Genomic DNA, 17,855 nt, shown 5'->3' on the forward strand with positions numbered 1-17,855 from the left:
TTTTTTGTGGGTGGGGAGTTATGTGGGAGGATTGTTCTCACACTGCCACTTTTTTCCAGATTAGTTCTAAAATTATACTGCACTTGCATTTGCATTTCTTTGGAGAAACCTTTGGAATTTTATAAAAATATATTATTTAGGTCATTTTCTTAGATTAAATTTGGAGGAATTCATTCTGTATTAAAAGCTAGGCTTCTTTGCTCTAGTCTTAAGAACACACTTTTTTCCTAATACTCTGAGAGACTTTGAAATAGGAGGGAAACTTTCCAATTATGACTAAAAAAGATATTGAGCACCACATAGTAAATGTTATTAAAATAGCATAGACTCAGTAGACTTTGAAAGCTTAAACCCTTCAAAGTCATCAATCTACATAACATTTATTTTTACAGTTCCCTTGGTTTAAAAGAGGGCTTCCAAATGACTAGTCATAAAGCTAGTCAGTCTCATAAATCCTGAGGGTAATTGACTTGGCCATGACTTGTTTGTTAAATATACCGTTGACCAATAGCTCTCAGAAGTTTTACCAGGAAGAACAAGAACCCCTTTTATCATTTCCCCAATGATTTTTTTTATGAAAGATTTTATCTACCAAACTGAGTATATTTAGTAATAATTTCTCAGAGCTTCTAACCAGCAGGAAATGCCAAATATAAAGAAGCTTATTGTTTTGGTTATTGATTTACTGTTCATACTACAAACATTTATTGTACCCTATGTAATCTCAGCAGGGTGGTAGGTACTAAGCTTTCCAGGCTAAATAAGGCATGATTCCTGCCCTCTGGGGGGGCTCTCATTGCTAGTGGGAGAGAAAGAAATAATTACAATACATGACAGAATGTGAAGGGTATATGGACCCAGTCGTGGTGGGGGAGGAGTGTGGACAGAAGGGGTCCTAGAGGAGGACTTCCTCCAGCTGCCTGGCTCGAAGCTAAATCTTAGAGACTTGAGTGCAAGGGAGTCTGACAGTGGCTGGGGGATGGGGAGTTGGTGGTGAACAGCATACCTGCCTGAGCCAAGGCACGGTGGTAAGGAAACAGGATGCTGGGTGCAGAAGCAAGTGGTTCTGCATTAGGACGTAACTCACGAGGTAGGTAATGTGAGGAGGAAGCTGATTAGGTAGGTAGAGGCCTTATCATGATGACCTTTCTAACCTTAAAGAGCAAGTAACCTGCCCTATTTTGGACATGTTGAGTTGTGATGTCTCTAAAGCTTCCAGTCTGGAGACATCTAGTACAGTGCTTCTCAAACTTTAATGTGCACTTGAGTCACTGAGGAATCTTGCTGAAATGCAGATTTCTATTTGGTCCATCCGGGCCAGGACCTGAGAAGCCTCATTTCTATCACGTCTCCAAGTGATGCCCGTGCTGCTGGTCAGCAAACCACACTTGGAGCAGCAAGTGTTGAGCAGGAGAGAGTTTTAAGCTCAAGATAAAGTTTTGGAAGTTATCAGCATATATTTGGGAGTTAAAATCAAAAGCGTTGTTTATAAAAATCATCCAGGGAAAACAAATGGGACAAAGGAAAGTAATGAGCCTTCTAGGTAAACCAATATTTTAAAATGTAATTGTATTAAGGTTAGTAATATCTATTCACTTTTAGACATTAATTTTTGTGTGTATGTATGAAAAATTTTAATATACACCTCTTTATAACTGAAAGAGTAAGTAGACAAAAATCCAGAGAGTATTTAAACTTATTTAGCACACTTTAGCTAACTGATATATATAAAACACTATATCCCAATCTGCAACATATAGCATTTTTTCAAGTGCACATAGAAAATTTCCCAATGTCAACCATATACTGTTAATAAAACAAATCTCAACAAATTTTGAGATTAAAATTTCATGGAGCATAACTTTTGACTGTAATGGAAGTAAGCTAGAAATCAGTAACAAAAATAACTGGAAACTTCTCAAGTGTCTAAAAATTAAGCAGTATACTTCTAAATAGCACAGAGTGAAAGAAAAAGTTACAATGGTTAGAAAATACTTGGAGCTGAATAGCGGTGAAACATGGCATAGACATTAATTTTTTAAAGCTTCTCTAAGACCATTAGAGCTTAAAGGACATATAAATGTTTTATTTCTTTTGGGTTTCTTTTTTTAGTATTGAAAATATATTTTACCTTCTTGGACCCTTGAGCAAGGACTTCTAGCTTCTATAGTGAATTTTGACTAGCAAGTCTTAGACCCTAGCCAAAAATTATGTTCTGGTTTTAACAGAAAAGGCTGCATCGTTTATAAATTATTCAAGGAAATAAATTGTTTCATTATTAACTCTTCACCATTCCCAGTACTAAATTTGCTGGTCACACAAAGATAACAGAAAAATGACTCAGTAAGTGGCTAATTGAGTTATTTTTATAGACTTACTACGTTTTAAAATGGAAATAGAAATTTATTTTTCCCTATAACAAGTTTCTTGGTTTGATCAGTGTGATAAAAGCATTTTAGAGTCCATGCAGAGATTCTAAGAATAGTTTTTCAAACCTCTTGGAGAAAATAAATGTTTAAATTGTTCTACAAGGGGAGAATTCTGTAGCTTGATAACAGAGTTAACTAGCTTTTATTGTTTTGTTTTGTTTTGTTTTTCCAAGTTAGAATGGTGCTCCATTACTGTAACACAGTATTTTCTGTAGTATATTAGTAGCCACCTCTTAGGAGCAGAAGAATGCAAGTAATATGTAAAATAATATTTTGAGTCCAGAGTTTGAAATATTTGTTTAGATAGAATTAAGATTAGAGTTTTATATTTGTCGATCAGACACTTTTTTTTTTAATTTAACTTCTTAAGGTAAATTTAGGAAAAAAATATTTGTAGTGTGAGAGAACTTTGTATATTTCCTTCTATGGACAAAATTGTCTAGAACACAGATCTGGACTGACTCCTAATTTGAAAATGAATAGATGGATATTATTTGTAGGAAAAATTCTATCATATTTGGTTTTACTCTTTATTGTTTATTTTAAAATGTTTAAAGTTCCTGTGACAATTTAGAAATATATATGAGCAAAACAAAAGCTAAGAGCAAAGTCAAAGGAGCCAGCTGTGTAATAGTCAACTCCAGGGTCGATGTCCGCCAAATTAGACCACCTGGCTGTACAGTGTCGGGGGAAGATCACCTCAAGAGAGGAACTATTTTATAGAACTTATTTATCAGTTCTATAAAATAGGTTTATTTTATAGAACTGATAAATAAAATAAGTTTATAGAACTTATTTATCAGAGACTTACTCACTGGTCTTGGTTTAACCCGCAAGACTCCTAGTTTTCATAGCAGCCTCAGTGATTGCTACTACATTTTACATTTTTGGCTTCATTTATATTTATTACGTGATGAACTGAATTCAGGAAAGCATAACGTCGTCCATACATGTTAAGAGAGAATGCATTGAAAACACCATTTCTTAAGTGTTTCTATTTATCTGAACAGAGGCTGGAGCACAAGGAGACAGGGCAGTGGTTGTGGGGTTGGGTGGGAAGAAGCCTGAGCTTTCTCTTCGGAGAACTGCAAGTCACCTAAAAGCTTCAGATCAGTTTAAGTAGTTTAATGTGTACAAGTTTCCCACATCATCTTAAACTAACCCACACTGTATTCGTTACTGACACTCAGTACTGATAATGGTATTAGTAACTTACAGTTAGTTTTATTTCTTAAGTATATATTTCTTTTCATATTAATGAAACAATGAAAAAATAGATATTAAGTACATAGCATAGTATCTGGTATATTGTAAGTACTCAACAAATGCTAGTTTCTTCTCTTTATGTGTAATAAGTTACGTAAGATTTTAATAAGCTGCTTCCTAGTTTGGGTAGCCTGGGCACTTGAGCTTTCCTGCCTATATTAAGCACCCTAATTAGTCCATGCCAAGGGAACTAAGGAAGGGTCAAAACTCATGAGAAAAGAATAATTGCTAGGATTTTCATGAATAGCAAAGATTAAAGATAATTCAGGTACTACTAGTCTATTAGGTCTTTCAGATGAATTACTGTAATTGCACTTGTATTTTAAGCTTCTCAAGACTGTCCACTTGAGGATTATAATTTTTATTATGTCACAAAATTGTTTCATTAACTACTTATTTAATATTTATTTATTTATTAAATGTTAAATTTATTTAATATTAATTAAAACACTTATTAGGAAAATGCTGTTCTTTATGTGGAAGAAACTAGTGTTTTATTTTGAAAAATATGTGTTCATTTTCTAGAGTAGAAGGTAGTAAATAAAGGTTGTTCATTCCCTTTTAGTGGTTGAAATCAGAAAAAGAGTAATTATAAAGACAGACTAACCTAGGGAAAAAAAATAAGTTAAAAAAGAATTATCTTTAAATCAAATTAACATGCATTGGGCATTTACAATTTTTCAGTGGTAAATTTTTAATATTATCAAGTATACAGAAGTCAACTGTCTTAAAATATTATTATAGTCTTCTGTCTTTCTGAATGCCATTTTGATAATATTCTAATCACAGTCTCAGAAGCACATTGTTTACTTCATATGTTGTATACCTTGTTGTTTTCATGTACACAGAAAAGCGCATGTATCTTTGGTGTAAAACTTAATGAACTTTACACACAAACTGATCCTTCCTGTTTAACTAGCACCCAAATCAACTCAGGGAATAATAGTGGTACCCAAAAGTCTACTTTCCTCCCTATTGTGAACCCTTACAAGTTCTCCCTGGATGCCTCTTTGTAAGCTAAAAATGAACTCTATTGAACTAATTTTCACTGTGAATACATCCAGATGAAACACCATCTAATTTTAATAAAATTCATCTTAACATTAAACTCAATTTTAAGTGGTCTTTCACCTCATCCCTTCTCTTTCCCCACATCCTACTTCATCCCCTGGAAAGATCAAAAATTTTTTTTAAGCTTTATATTCAAAGGCCTGTGCTATCTTCCTTTTCTAAATAAGTAAAACACATGTATTGATCCTTGACTACTACTATTTAGATATTTAGTCAATTTTTTGCCTGGGTAACTACAGCTGAATGTTACGATTGCCAATATTTGGTAATGAAATTGTATTCAAAACGTCAGGTAAAGGTATTTTATGTGAATTTAAGCCATGTAGTCAATATTGTCACTTTGGAAAGCCATGGAAAAGCTAAATGAAAAAGTGGAGGAAAACGAAGTTGATTCATTTGTTCTAACTCCGTATGGTTTCCTTAACACTAGGTTGTTCATTATTGTCCTTAGATTTTGAGGATGACATGATTATAACATCTGATGTCTCCCGATATATCGAAGACCCTGGTTTTGGGTATGAAGACTTTGCCAGACGAGGAGAGGAGCATTTGCCAACATTCCGAGCTCAGGTATGAGATGCCTTTAATTCAGAGAAACTGGAGAAGAGATACTGTCATTTTAATTGTGAAATGTTGAAATGTAAATAAATTGACTTCTAAATAAATTAATAGAGCATTTCGATAGAATCTGTAACTATTTTTATTTAACCTAGTTTTTGGCCTTGTCTGATTTGATGTCCCAGTTGATGGTTTATTATTTCAACATTAACCCCCTTAGAAGGCAAAAGGAAACTGCTTTATTCAGTTACTTGCATTATTACATGATAGTTGTTTAATGTCCTTTTTTGGAGAGGGCAGGGAGGAAATTGAGTGATATGTTCACATTTATAATAAAAAGGCATTTTGTAATAAAATCATGTACATCAGTAGTTACGGGCTTAAGGGCCAGCCCCTCCCCAGCCCTAGAAAAGAGCCATAGTAGTGATGTGGTTCATAAAAAGAGAATGAGTGTGAATAAAGACAGACTCCTCCATGCTTGCTTCATATGATCTGCTAACCATCCGTGTCACTGAGTAGGTTTAGTCACATAGGAATATTCCAAGGTCTTCTGGGGTCCTTCCAAATGACGGCATAGTTTGCATAGTACTTGACGACAGGAGGTAACCAGAGTTCATCACCAGTGTGCCAAACCCTGGACCCACCGAGGAAACAGCACAGCACTCCCATCTACAAACTGATGTGAAGCATTCTTGGTAAAGCTGCAAACTTGGAATTAGTGAAAGAATTACGGACTTTGAAATATCTCCACTTACTTGCTTCAGTAGTTACACTTAAAAACATAGACTTTAAATGGAGAGTGACCATTTTGTAATTGGAGATACATTTTACTTTTTTAGGACTATACCTGGGAAAATCATGGGTTCTCCCTGGTGAACAGACTTTATTCTGACATTGGACATCTTCTTGATGAGAAGTTCCGCATGGTCTACAATCTCACGTATAACACTATGGCCACCCATGAGGATGTTGACACAACCATGCTGCGCAGAGCTTTATTTAACTACGTTCACTGTATGTTCGGAATCAGGTATGGTCATCATGGAGACAGTTTTATATGTTTCTAAGTGAAAATTCTGGCATGCGTCTTACTTCTATCCCATTGAGAAGTATATGCTTCTGGGGAGAAAATATTACATGTGGACTTCTGATTTTTAAAAATTAATTCTGTCTAATAGAAAAGCATTTTTCTTTGTTTAACTGTTACAAATCTTAACATGCATATATAACTATAGTAGTTAGAATCTACTAAGAAGGGAAAAGAATATCAGTAATCATTGGGGATAGGAGAGAATCACTCAATTTGAGAAACCTTACTGGACGAACTGGACATTTAAAAATGTATATATTATGTCCCTTTAGATGGCAGTAAGAAGTGCTGGTTGGTTGGTTGGTTGGTTAGTTTTTGAAGGAATGGTAATTAAGGTATAAATAAAACTAGGGTAGAGTCCTCCCTCATAAAGCTCACATAAGAACACTGAAACGGGGCTTCCCTGGTGGCACAGTGGTTGAGAGTCCGCCTGCCGATGCATGGGACACGGGTTCGTGCCCCAGTCCGGGAGGATCCCACGTGCCACGGGGCGGCTGGGCCCGTGAGCCATGGCCACTGAGGCTGTGCGTCCGGAGCCTGTGCTCCGCGACGGGAGAGGCCACAGCAGTGAGAGGCCCACATATCGCAAAAAAAAAAAAAAAAAAGAACACTGAAATGAAACTGTAAGTCAATATAAATTAGTGGTCTCTAAATTTAGAAAATTAGAATTGAGAGGACAGGGAGTCAGTCAGTGAACGAGACTGAATGGTCTAATCAGGAAAGCTCTTTTGGAGAACATCCTTTTTGAGCTGGGTTTTGAAGACTTTTATGGAGAGGGATTTGCAGAAGGAGAAAATCCCCTGCAGTCAACTGAATGAATACATTCAGTTGACTGAAGAAAATCCTCATTCAGTCAACTGAATGGATACATTCAGTCGACTCTATACTATATCCTTTCTGATATAGTATCAGAAAGCCTTTATGGAATGGAATTAAAATTCAATTTGTTAAGCAACGTGGTTTCTATAACTTTTTAAAAGATCCCAAATTTCCTGAAAAATCGACTAATAATGAAATAGTCCACCTAAAGGACACTATTACAATGGTAAATAATAAATCTGCTATTTGCCCATCTACCATTCTAGAAAGAATCATCACACTTTAAAACAGATATTATACCAACCTAATTAAGAAAAATAAACACTAATAGATTTTAATTCAGTTGCAATAAATATTTATTATGTTCAAGACAATAAATAACAAATGTTATGGTGATTATTTTTCTCTGTTGGATGCTACTAAATAAAGTTTATATAAAATCCTGGAGGCTTTTTTTTTTTTTTAAACTAAGCGTTATGTTTGGGTTAGAAAGTAACAGAAAATATAGAAGAGAAATCCCACAAGCTCCTACTACTACATTTACCCTTGTATCTGCCTCTGTGCCTGTTTGCTCTTTCTTCTCTCATATTATGGATGAACTGTCTATACTCCTATGCTCTTGGGCATAGAATCCCATCTCCTCTCATCTTCAGAAGATCCCTGTTCTAGCAATTCTCCCTTCTCCCTCCTGCATAATCAACTTTACTCTCTTAATCAGATCTTTCCCATCAGTATATAAACATGCTATTATTTCTCTCATCATCTCAAAAAAACAAAAATCCTTTCTTCATCCTTCTATTCCCTCTGGCTATTGCCTCATGTTTCTGCTCCCATGCACAGCAAATCTCTTTGAAAAAGCTTTGTGTGTCTACTGTCACCATTTTCTCATCTCCCATTCTCTTGTGAACTGACTGCAGTATCAGGCTTTTACTCCTGTTATGTCAACAGAGCTGCTCTTACTGAGGTTGTCCGTGACCTCTGCATAGCTCCTTGCTATGGTCAGTTCTCAGTAGCATCTTCTTTGACTAGTCAGTAGCATTGGACGCAATTGATTATCCTCTCTTCCTTGAAATGGGAAGCCCTAGACTCCTGCCTTAGGGCTCAAATGTCAGCATCTCAGAGAAGCCTTCCTGCCTGCTCTATCTAAAATCACAATTCCCCTCCCAGCCTCCAGTTGCATTTTATCTCCATAGCAGTTATCACTATCTGATACATTGTATGGTTTTCTTTTTCATTTCTTTCTTTTTTCTCCAGTAGAATTTAAATTCCACGGGTTCAGTGATTTTTGTCTGTTTTGTTCATTTGTGTATCACCAGTGCCTAGGGGAGTAACATGGCACATAATAGACACTCAGTAACTATTTGTTAGGTGAATTAACGAATGAGCTTTTGGTATTTAATTACTAGATAATTATTGTGTCTTGGTATAATTTTAGAAATCAGAAATTTTGATTCTGTCATTCTAAAGCTTGTTGTCGTATTGCTTATAGGTATGATGACTATGACTATGGAGAAGTTAATCAATTACTTGAACGAAGCCTGAAGGTTTACATTAAGACAGTGACCTGCTATCCTGAGAGGACTACCAAGCGCATGTATGATAGTTACTGGCGTCAGTTCAAACACTCAGAAAAGGTGTGTTTCATGACTAAACCTTTTATCGTAGACAAATATTCAATATAAGAATTCATGATTATGAAAAAATTATACATGAAAATATTAATAAATTAGCTCCATCAAAGAAATGGAAGTGGCATTATCTGGCCATCTGTTTTTCTTTCCGTGATTTTAAATTAGGGTTTATTAACTAAATTTTGGTTCTGTGTTTTGTCCAGTGTGCTGTATAAAGTAAAAGTTTAGCATTGGCCTTTGAAAGATTGGATCTGAATATTGATATTTTAAAAGGACATTTGGGAAACTGTCTACCATCCTACTAGTAAAAATCAAACCTTCAGAGATGTTGTGTGAGCTATAATTGTATATTATTGTATGCCCAGAAGGCATACCCATTTAGAGATTCCTTCACTCTAGCCATTACAGTTAACCTCTTAGAACAAGGGCGTCTCACTCCAATTTGGTAATTTGGTATTTTGACAATATAATGGATTTGGATCTTTGAGCCAAATATGTTATTATATGAGGATATTTCTTTGGATTGAAATATATAGGAATCCTTATTTAAGACCTAATAAATGTTAAGGATCTTTACCAATATACTAGTACAGTATAAGTATGGCTATAAATCCTAGGCCTTTGACCTTAAAGGCCACAAATCTTCCATTTATATCACAGTTTCTAAGCTTGAGCGTAAGAAAACCTTTTCAGGGTCCTAATAGTCACTCAATAACCATATGACTTTGATAAAGAATGTTATGACCTCAATCCCTAGCAGACTTTCTTGAAGTCTTAGAGCCGATCACACATCATATAAATACCCATTTGCCTCCAGCATCTCTCCGAGATGGATTGCTATGCTCTGCTTATATGTTTGCATTAGATTTTCTCCCTTTACTAGGTGGTATCTAGAAATTCTCCTTACTCATCAATAGATCCAACAATACATCTAAACCTATAGAAAGATATCAAAATAATCTAAAAAAAACACAACATGTTTCTTTGTAAACATTTTGAAAATATGTGGGTACATAATTTAACCTATCGGATGAGCTGTACCCCCCCCCCAAAAAGTTAGGTGCTTGTTCACAGCTGTATCTGAAAGACCTCTAGGCAAGCTGTGCATATCTGAGTACCAGACACTAATTCCAAACTGCTTTAAACTTCACATTTTCACTTTAATATCTCCCAAGTACAGGCATACCTCAAAGATATTATGGGTTTGGTTCCAGACCACTGCACTAAAGTGAATATCACAATAAAGGGAGTCACATGAATTTTTGATTTCCCAGTGCATATAAAAGTTATGTTTACACTATATTGTAGTCTATTAAGTGTATAATAGCATTACATCTTAAAAAACAGTGTACATACCTTAATTAAAAAAATACTTTATCACTAAAAAGTGCTAACCATCATTTGAACCTTCAGTGAGTCATAATCTTTTTGCTGGTGGAGGGTTTGAAATGCTGTGAGGATTCCCAAATGTGACACAGAGACACAAAGCGAGCAAACGCTGTTGGAAAAATGATGCCGATAGACTTGCTTGACGCAGGGTTGCCACAAACCTTCAGTTTGTAAAAAACACAGTACCTGTAAAGTGCCATAAAGCAAAGCACGATAAAACGAGGTATGCCTGCAAATCGTAAGAAATGTTTTTAAAAGCTTTCCAAGGAATAAGCATAGGCTATAAGAAATGTGGGGCTGAGTTTTAGCCATATAAACTTTTACAACTGGAAGAAAGTATAATTTGTAGGAAAATTGTGATTTGTAAAAATCAGTTTTATTTTATAACCCAAAAGATTGACTGGCTTTACATAGCATCGATCCTAACAAAATTATTGGACTTTTTAAGACTTTAGGGGTCATTTTTACTGCTCACTTTTTTTTATAAACACAGTTTTCTTATGAGTATTACATCATGTACCCGCATAAATATGCCCAGGCATGTGTGTTTGTATATGCGTCTGTAATACCCATGAAAAACATTTGTGAATGTCTGATATATGAAAAAAAAATTAAGGTTTTTTCAGTCGTTTATGATGGTCACTAAATTGGTAACGCTTTCATTTCTAGGTTCACGTAAATTTACTTCTAATGGAAGCACGGATGCAAGCTGAGCTTCTCTATGCTCTTCGTGCCATAACTCGGCATTTGACCTGAAGCATCATCCAGGGAAAATGTCATATATGTGTAAAGACCTTTTCACATAGGCTATACATCAGAAGCTGTTTGTGATGTAGCATCAAACATTATTCAATTCTCTAGTGTCAAAGTTTTAGCCGTTTTTTTGGGGGCGGCTGTAATGTGCAATGATGTATTTTCTTTTTCTTGATGCTTAACATGACTAACAATTGCAAAAATAATACTGAGGAGCACTACTTGGCATTGTTTATAGTTGGGATTTTGGATACTGATCATAAGTCATGAACCTGGTTTGTTAATGCTTAACTTCAGTGCTTTGGGGTTTGTGTGTATGTGTATTTTTGTTCTTCCCTTTTTTTTTTTTTAAATATGGAAAAGCGCTTACAATCTGCTCAAGCAATTGTTTTTCAGATATCGGAATCCAGCAATGAATGACCTCCTCTGGCCATTCTAGAATTTTAATGTTGTGTCCTAAATCTGGTGGAGGAGAAGCATGCGCTGTTGAACTAAGCTGCTCACAGGACACTCATCTGTGTCCCCAGGAGATTATTTGTCAGGCACTGTTTATTTTTTTTTATTTGTTTGTTTTTTTTTACTGCTATTGGCGATAACATGAAATGTGATACAGCCATTGTCCATAATTTAATGTGAAATTGATCATGATGAATTCTATAGCATGCTACTGAAATGCCAAATTCAGCTAGTTTCTTTCTCTTCTGAAACAGAAGTTTCCGTTTTCCATATCAGATGTATATATTAAAAGTGGAATTATGCACAATCCTTTCTATCACTGACAGTAATCCTCAGTCATCAGAAATAATCAGTGCTTGCAGGGCTACTTACAGTTCACTTAGTTGGCACATATAAACATGTACCCACATAAGACTGACCAAAAATTTTCTTTGCACATTTTTCTTTTCTCATAGTGTTTTCTATATTGCAGTAAGTGGAGGAAGGTTATAATATACCTATATTTTTTCCTGTTAGGCTTTTAGAACTTATTTTCCATGGTTTTTCTTATGATAGGTTAAACAGTTTATTATTCAAAGGTAAAAATTGTGTTTCTATGCATTAATGTGATTGAACGACAACAAAAGAGTGCAATATGTTAAAAAAAAAAAAATACTCAACAGACTTTCCCCCTACTATGTCACTGCAGAAGTGTCCTTTTAACACAGAGCCATAAAGAAATTTGGTTCAGATTTCTTTATCGCCCAAGGCTTTTGCCTTCCTGGGGTTGAACAATGTTCCTTTCATAATGCCAAAGCATCCCCTTCCCCAGAAAAATCTCTTTGGACAACTGGTTAAAAAAAGATCTCAAGTCTTAAGGGAAGAAAAAGCATCCCAAAAGTCACATTTTTGCATTGGTTTATGTTGCTTGATTAGATTATCTTCACAGAGCACAACATTATGTGTTTATAGCTTTAATTTATATTATGTTAATGAACCAGTGAAGTGCCTAAAGAGATGCTTACAGCTATCCAGTAGGACACAACTGCACTGCTTAAACACTTTTTGGTTAACTAAGGGTGACTTGAATTTTACACAAACATGCTAATTGTTTTAAAACAGATCCATTTTTTCATAGTGAATAAGATAGTTAAAATTTTCCGTTAGAGTTCCCACAAAGATTTCATTTTAGACTTACTTGTTATCTAGGACTTACTTTTTTTCTCTCATGAAAGAATTGTGGACTAGTGTTCTGTTCAGTCATTTTCCCCTTCCATTTATCACCCTTTTCTGGTACGATCCATTAGGTTGCTTTCTTTTAGGCTTTGTTCTAGATAAGAAAATAGAAAGATGACTGTAAACCTATGAATATGAGATAGTTCTGCATTTTTAGATTCCAGGATTTTGTTTGAAATCTTCCACGTGAGGAAAAAACTTGCTAATTTTTTTTAAGACAGGGTGGTTTATTTAAAGAGATTATTCAAAGAACTCATGTCAGATCTAGTCTGTTTTGTTTATTGTGTATACCATATGTTGATTTTATGCCGTATCACATTATATAGATATGTGTTAAATACGAAGAAAGTCTTTAGGGGAATGGCAAAATACGAATGACAACATGCATGTCCATTTGACTTCCCTAATTTTAGAACTTTCAAGTTGAGGATATCCTTTACTCTTGACTTTTTTTTTTTTTTTTTAACTAGAATTCTTTCAGTTAATATCCCTATGTTTTTGTGCAGGTGACCTGTATTACAGGATAAAAAATGATTTTTATATATTGAAAAGGAGGAGAAATTCTCACAGAACACCATATGAGCTTTAGACCAAAAGGGGAAACAAGGTTTAAGTAACTAAAATGGCCACTTAGTTTTTGTTTTCTGTGTTCCCCCCAACCCCCGGAAATGTAGGTAGCTGGAGTTGGGTTATGGAAATCTTAGTGCCTTTACTAGATCTCTTTCCTAGCAAGGTTTCGTATTAGCTCAGCATTGATCTGTCTCATCACTAATCAGGAAAATCAGTTGACTTGGAACTATAAACAAAGACAAAACAATGTGTTTATGAACCTCACTGAATCAGCCTAGAAAAGTTGACTCTGAAGGCGCCAAAGCACCTGCCGAGAGGCAGCGCGCAGCCTTCCAGGTTGTGAAATCCGTTGTACAGCGAGTTCGCTGTGAACTTCAGCTAATGCAAACTTGAAATTCTGATGCGGTTTTCCAGGGTGGTATTTTTTCAGAGTATTGAATTTACTATGTAGTAATTTATAGTATAGCTTTTTATATTAAAATGTGATATTTTTAAAAGAGATATCTGGTTCAATTGGTGTATTGATGTGACTATACGATCTGCTAACCCACCCCTTGGGCTCGCATTGTGCCAAACTGAGAATGTGCAGGTGTGCGTGAGAAAAGCACACGTGAATGGGAAGCCTCTAACTCCGTTGCTTATTATTTTCAAAATAGTCTAATGATCCACTGCTGTATATGCTTGGTGGATAGCCGTTTACTTTTGAATTTCAAATTTTCCCACTTCCAGTTATAACTCTCAATTTCTCAGATCACCTTAGGAAAATCCAACTACTCTCCTCTCTGAAAGTAAATCTTGAACCCGATCCCTCGACTGCGGGAGTGGCCAGGCAGGTGCCTCCTTGGGAGCCTTCTGATGAGGCTTCCTCAGATGGACTTGTGATAATTAGAGGAAAACAGGCTTTTGAGACGGGACAACTTATTATTTCTTCACCTTTTTGAGCTAAGGATACTATCTCAGTCTCAGGAAGAATCTTTGTCCCATTTGGGGTACTTTTTAAATAAAGAATGGCTAGTGTGGAATCGGGGCATGGCCTTGGCCTGTAATTATGACTTTAAATTCAAATAATATTGACAGAGCAACACAGGACTGTCTTAGAACAGAAAACTCGATGTCAGCTTTATATCAGAATCATATTTGAACCAGAGCCCCTATTTTAATTGTATTATAAAGTCCCTTAAATTGGGATTGACCTATATACACTAACTAATATGTATACAATAGATAACTAATGAGAACCTGCTGTATAGCACAGGGAACTCTACTTCATTTCGCTGTACAGTAGAAACTAACACAACATTGTAAAACAAATATACCCCAATACAAAATAATTAATTAAGTCCCTTAAAGATTTTAAATGCTTCTAACAGCTAGTTAACATTATTCCTGAGCAACTTTTTTTCCCACCTTATAGAGTTTTTAAATCCAAAATCTTAGATCTTTATGCCACAGCAAAATGAAATTATCAACGAACAATTAAAGATCTGTACTTAAAAATAGCTCACCACTTTCATGCAGAGCGCATGCATGTATGATGGTAAGATTCTTTTAAACACTAAGGACAATTCGTGAGGGAAAAAAAATTTCAGTGCATATTATAAAAATGATTTGCACTGTGCTAGTAAAATGAGGTTTTTGTTTTGTTTTATGTTGTGTTTTAAAGACAATTCTAAATCATTCCTCTGGAAAGCAAGACCTTAAACTCTTCTCTTTATCTAAGGGGACTTTTCTTCTTTTATGCAAATAGACGGTCTTGCATGAAGCGAAAATTATGCAACAATAATGTTATATAAATAGTAGAGGAAATTTGCCAACAGTATAATTCAACAATAAACTGAAAGGTATATGGCTCCTCTATTCAGATCGAGTTTTAAGTTACCTAATTTTATAGTCAGAACCTATTCTAGGTGGCCATAATCATAAACTATGTTTCCCGATTATATCCCTCTGGAGACTGAGAATCAAATAATCTTTCCTTAAAACAGTACTGTAACATGAATGTATTCATCTCAGTCAACAGAACTTCAGTGCCCCCTGTACGTGGGGCTTACTTCCATGCTAATTTGGCTTCGTTAGTAGTATCCGCTCAGGTGAGACCTAGAACAAAAATATCTGGGGTGAAATGGATCATAGAGGTAGAGGTACCTGTCAAGGCAGAAACCTGTGAGGAAGGAAGAATCTTTCAAAGAACACATGGACCATAATTCTAAGAGCGTGGCTGCCGTCAGCATCACACACCTAATCTAAAGGAGCACTTCCTATTGTGGGAGCTTCTGCCTACATTCAGCCCGTCCTTTCCTGCCTGCTTTCTCTTCCTCCAAGTGCCTCGACCTCTACCACGCTCTCTCTCTTCCCCTCCCCTCAGCCCATCTTGGTCTGAGCGCCTTTTCACAATCCAAACGAAACATCACCAGCCACCTGCTGATCGTCACCAGCATTTACATTTCCCAGTTACTTCTTCCCCATCCATGAGGAATACGACTTGTCCCAACTCCCTTGAAATCCCTCTACCATCTAGCTATATTTTGGCTAACCTTTGCCCTGGACACCCTCCCAGATCTAATGCAGCACCACGTGTAATCTCGTCCATCCTATACTGTTCTACCCTTTCCCAGCTGCCAAAATATCTTGCTCTCCTCTACCTCATCCCCAAAGAGCCTATAAACTCAGAGTATCCAACCTTTTCATGGATTCACTCTCCGTTGTTCAGTAATACTACTTCCATATTTTAAATAAATCATAGAAGATTTTTGCCTTCTATCAAAGTAGGAATCTTTATATTTATACATGATACAGAAATTGAACTATTTCTACCATGCAGAATTTAGCATTTAGCAGGATTTTAAAGTGATTGAATTACCATCTTAACCTGGATCTATATTTGGTTAGTCCAAGTTATTTGAATGTAAAGTGAAAATTCTCCAACAATCCAGATTGATCTGTAACCTATCAATGGAACAGGAAGTTTCTGGCATACAAATGGGTGGTGTTTCAGACATTTGTTTTATTGGTGTCATTTGGGCCTTGAAACACATTTCCAATAGAAGGACATATGATAAAGCATGTTTAGGTGGTCCTACTGGATCACAGAAGACCATTTGATTTATAATATAGATAAAATACCATAAAATTGGCTACATAATGGTTTGATTAAGCTTCCCTAGGTTAGACTAAGCTTCTAACCCCTATTCTCATGCGGGAAAATGAGCTACGGGATGAAAAGGGAATGCACTGCCTTCGTAGTCCTTACAACCATGGCTGCACTTCCGGTATATCTAGACAGTATCATTAAGGAACAGGAAACACACAGAAGAGGAAGAAGCATCAGTTCTTCCTCTCTGGCCAGTGCCTGCTCAGTGTGGTCCATAGATGAACACTGTCAGGCTTCTAACGTGGGGCGTGTTTATCTATAGACCTGAAGACAAACCCCCCCTGTTTAAAAGTACAGATTATTATGATCTACAGTGGTATTTGGATGGCCTTCCACGCCCGTTCATGAACAACCCAACCTGATAACAGAGTCTAGTCAATTCCTTTAAGGGCCCAGAAATGAAGAGATGCCTAGTTAAGAAATGAGACTTGAATGATGGAGACTGAAAGGATGGTTTTTATTAAATCATATGTCGTGAAGTGTTCATTCTAGCTTTAATTATGACTGCACCACCATGAAGTCCAGAGTTGAAAAAAGAAGGAATATGGGGGCGGTGGGCTGGGGGATGCCTATCTGATTCTTTTCAATGCTTGTGGAAATCTTTGAAATAAGAAAATGCATACTATAAAATAGCCATTAGAACAAACACCCCATTTTACAGCTCATAGGACAGCATCAAATGTTAGTAAGTCTAAATATGATAAATGTAATTTTTGGTATATAAATTTGCTAAAACGGTCTATTTTCTTGCACCCCTCAGTTTAACCTCTTAAAAATGAATGTATAATTTTAACAGAAAGAATATCAAAAGGAGAGACACTCTCTAGTCTTTAATGTTAAAATATTGTTTATGAATGCTGATTAGCTTAAGTATACGCGTTATGACACTTACTGAATGGAACTGATCATACGTCTCTTTCTTGAGTTAGTCTTTACAGATTGTCAACTGACTCCCAAATCTGATAAGGAAGGATCAAAAGGTAGGATAAAGGAAATGTATCAGTTGGGTAGCCAAGAAATTTCCTTCGTAATGTTGAGACTGTTTTCTCCTTTCTGAATTTCACTGGTTCGCTAAAATAAAGGGTAAGCATTAAATGGTACCCTTGTTCATCAAGGAAAGAAAGTCATCCCAACTCTATATCTACTGCAGATAATTTCCTTTACATCCATATATCTTCCCTGGAAAGAAAATGCAATTTTTCCCTTCCTCTTTCTCCTCACATTTACTCTTTTCAATCCGATAAGATAGACACAGAAAGCAAACCACAAGCCAGTTTGGCATCTTCTCCATGCTAATAGAATACTCACAGCCACATGCACAGTTGGAGCAAGGTTACAAAGAACCCTGTCAGGTCAACTTGGAACATGGCCTTGCTACTGGGATTAGCTCCTTCAAACCTGAAAATAACTTTCCTGGTCATGGAAGAACTGGATGTATCCTTTAGCTTAAGAAATAG

At 35.9% G+C, this 17,855-nt stretch overlaps 1 protein-coding gene across 2 annotated transcripts in view; it reads left to right on the forward strand.

The window, feature by feature from the left end:
• Positions 1-15,848, forward strand: part of SESN3 (sestrin 3) — a 72,617-nt gene extending 56,769 nt beyond the window's left edge. For both annotated transcript variants that reach the window (XM_082845217.1, XM_082845216.1), the window contains 4 exons: positions 5,218-5,336; positions 6,164-6,354; positions 8,723-8,867; positions 10,923-15,848. In XM_082845217.1, coding sequence (XP_082701343.1) covers positions 5,218-5,336; positions 6,164-6,354; positions 8,723-8,867; positions 10,923-11,009 — 542 coding nt within the window. In that variant the 3' untranslated portion in view covers positions 11,010-15,848. The remainder of the gene's footprint in view (positions 1-5,217; positions 5,337-6,163; positions 6,355-8,722; positions 8,868-10,922) is intronic.
• The last annotated feature ends 2,007 nt before the right edge of the window (positions 15,849-17,855 follow it).

Source organism: Leucopleurus acutus (assembly GCF_964270905.1).
Source record: "Leucopleurus acutus genome assembly, chromosome: 8".
Classification (NCBI taxonomy): domain Eukaryota; kingdom Metazoa; phylum Chordata; class Mammalia; order Artiodactyla; family Delphinidae; genus Leucopleurus; species Leucopleurus acutus.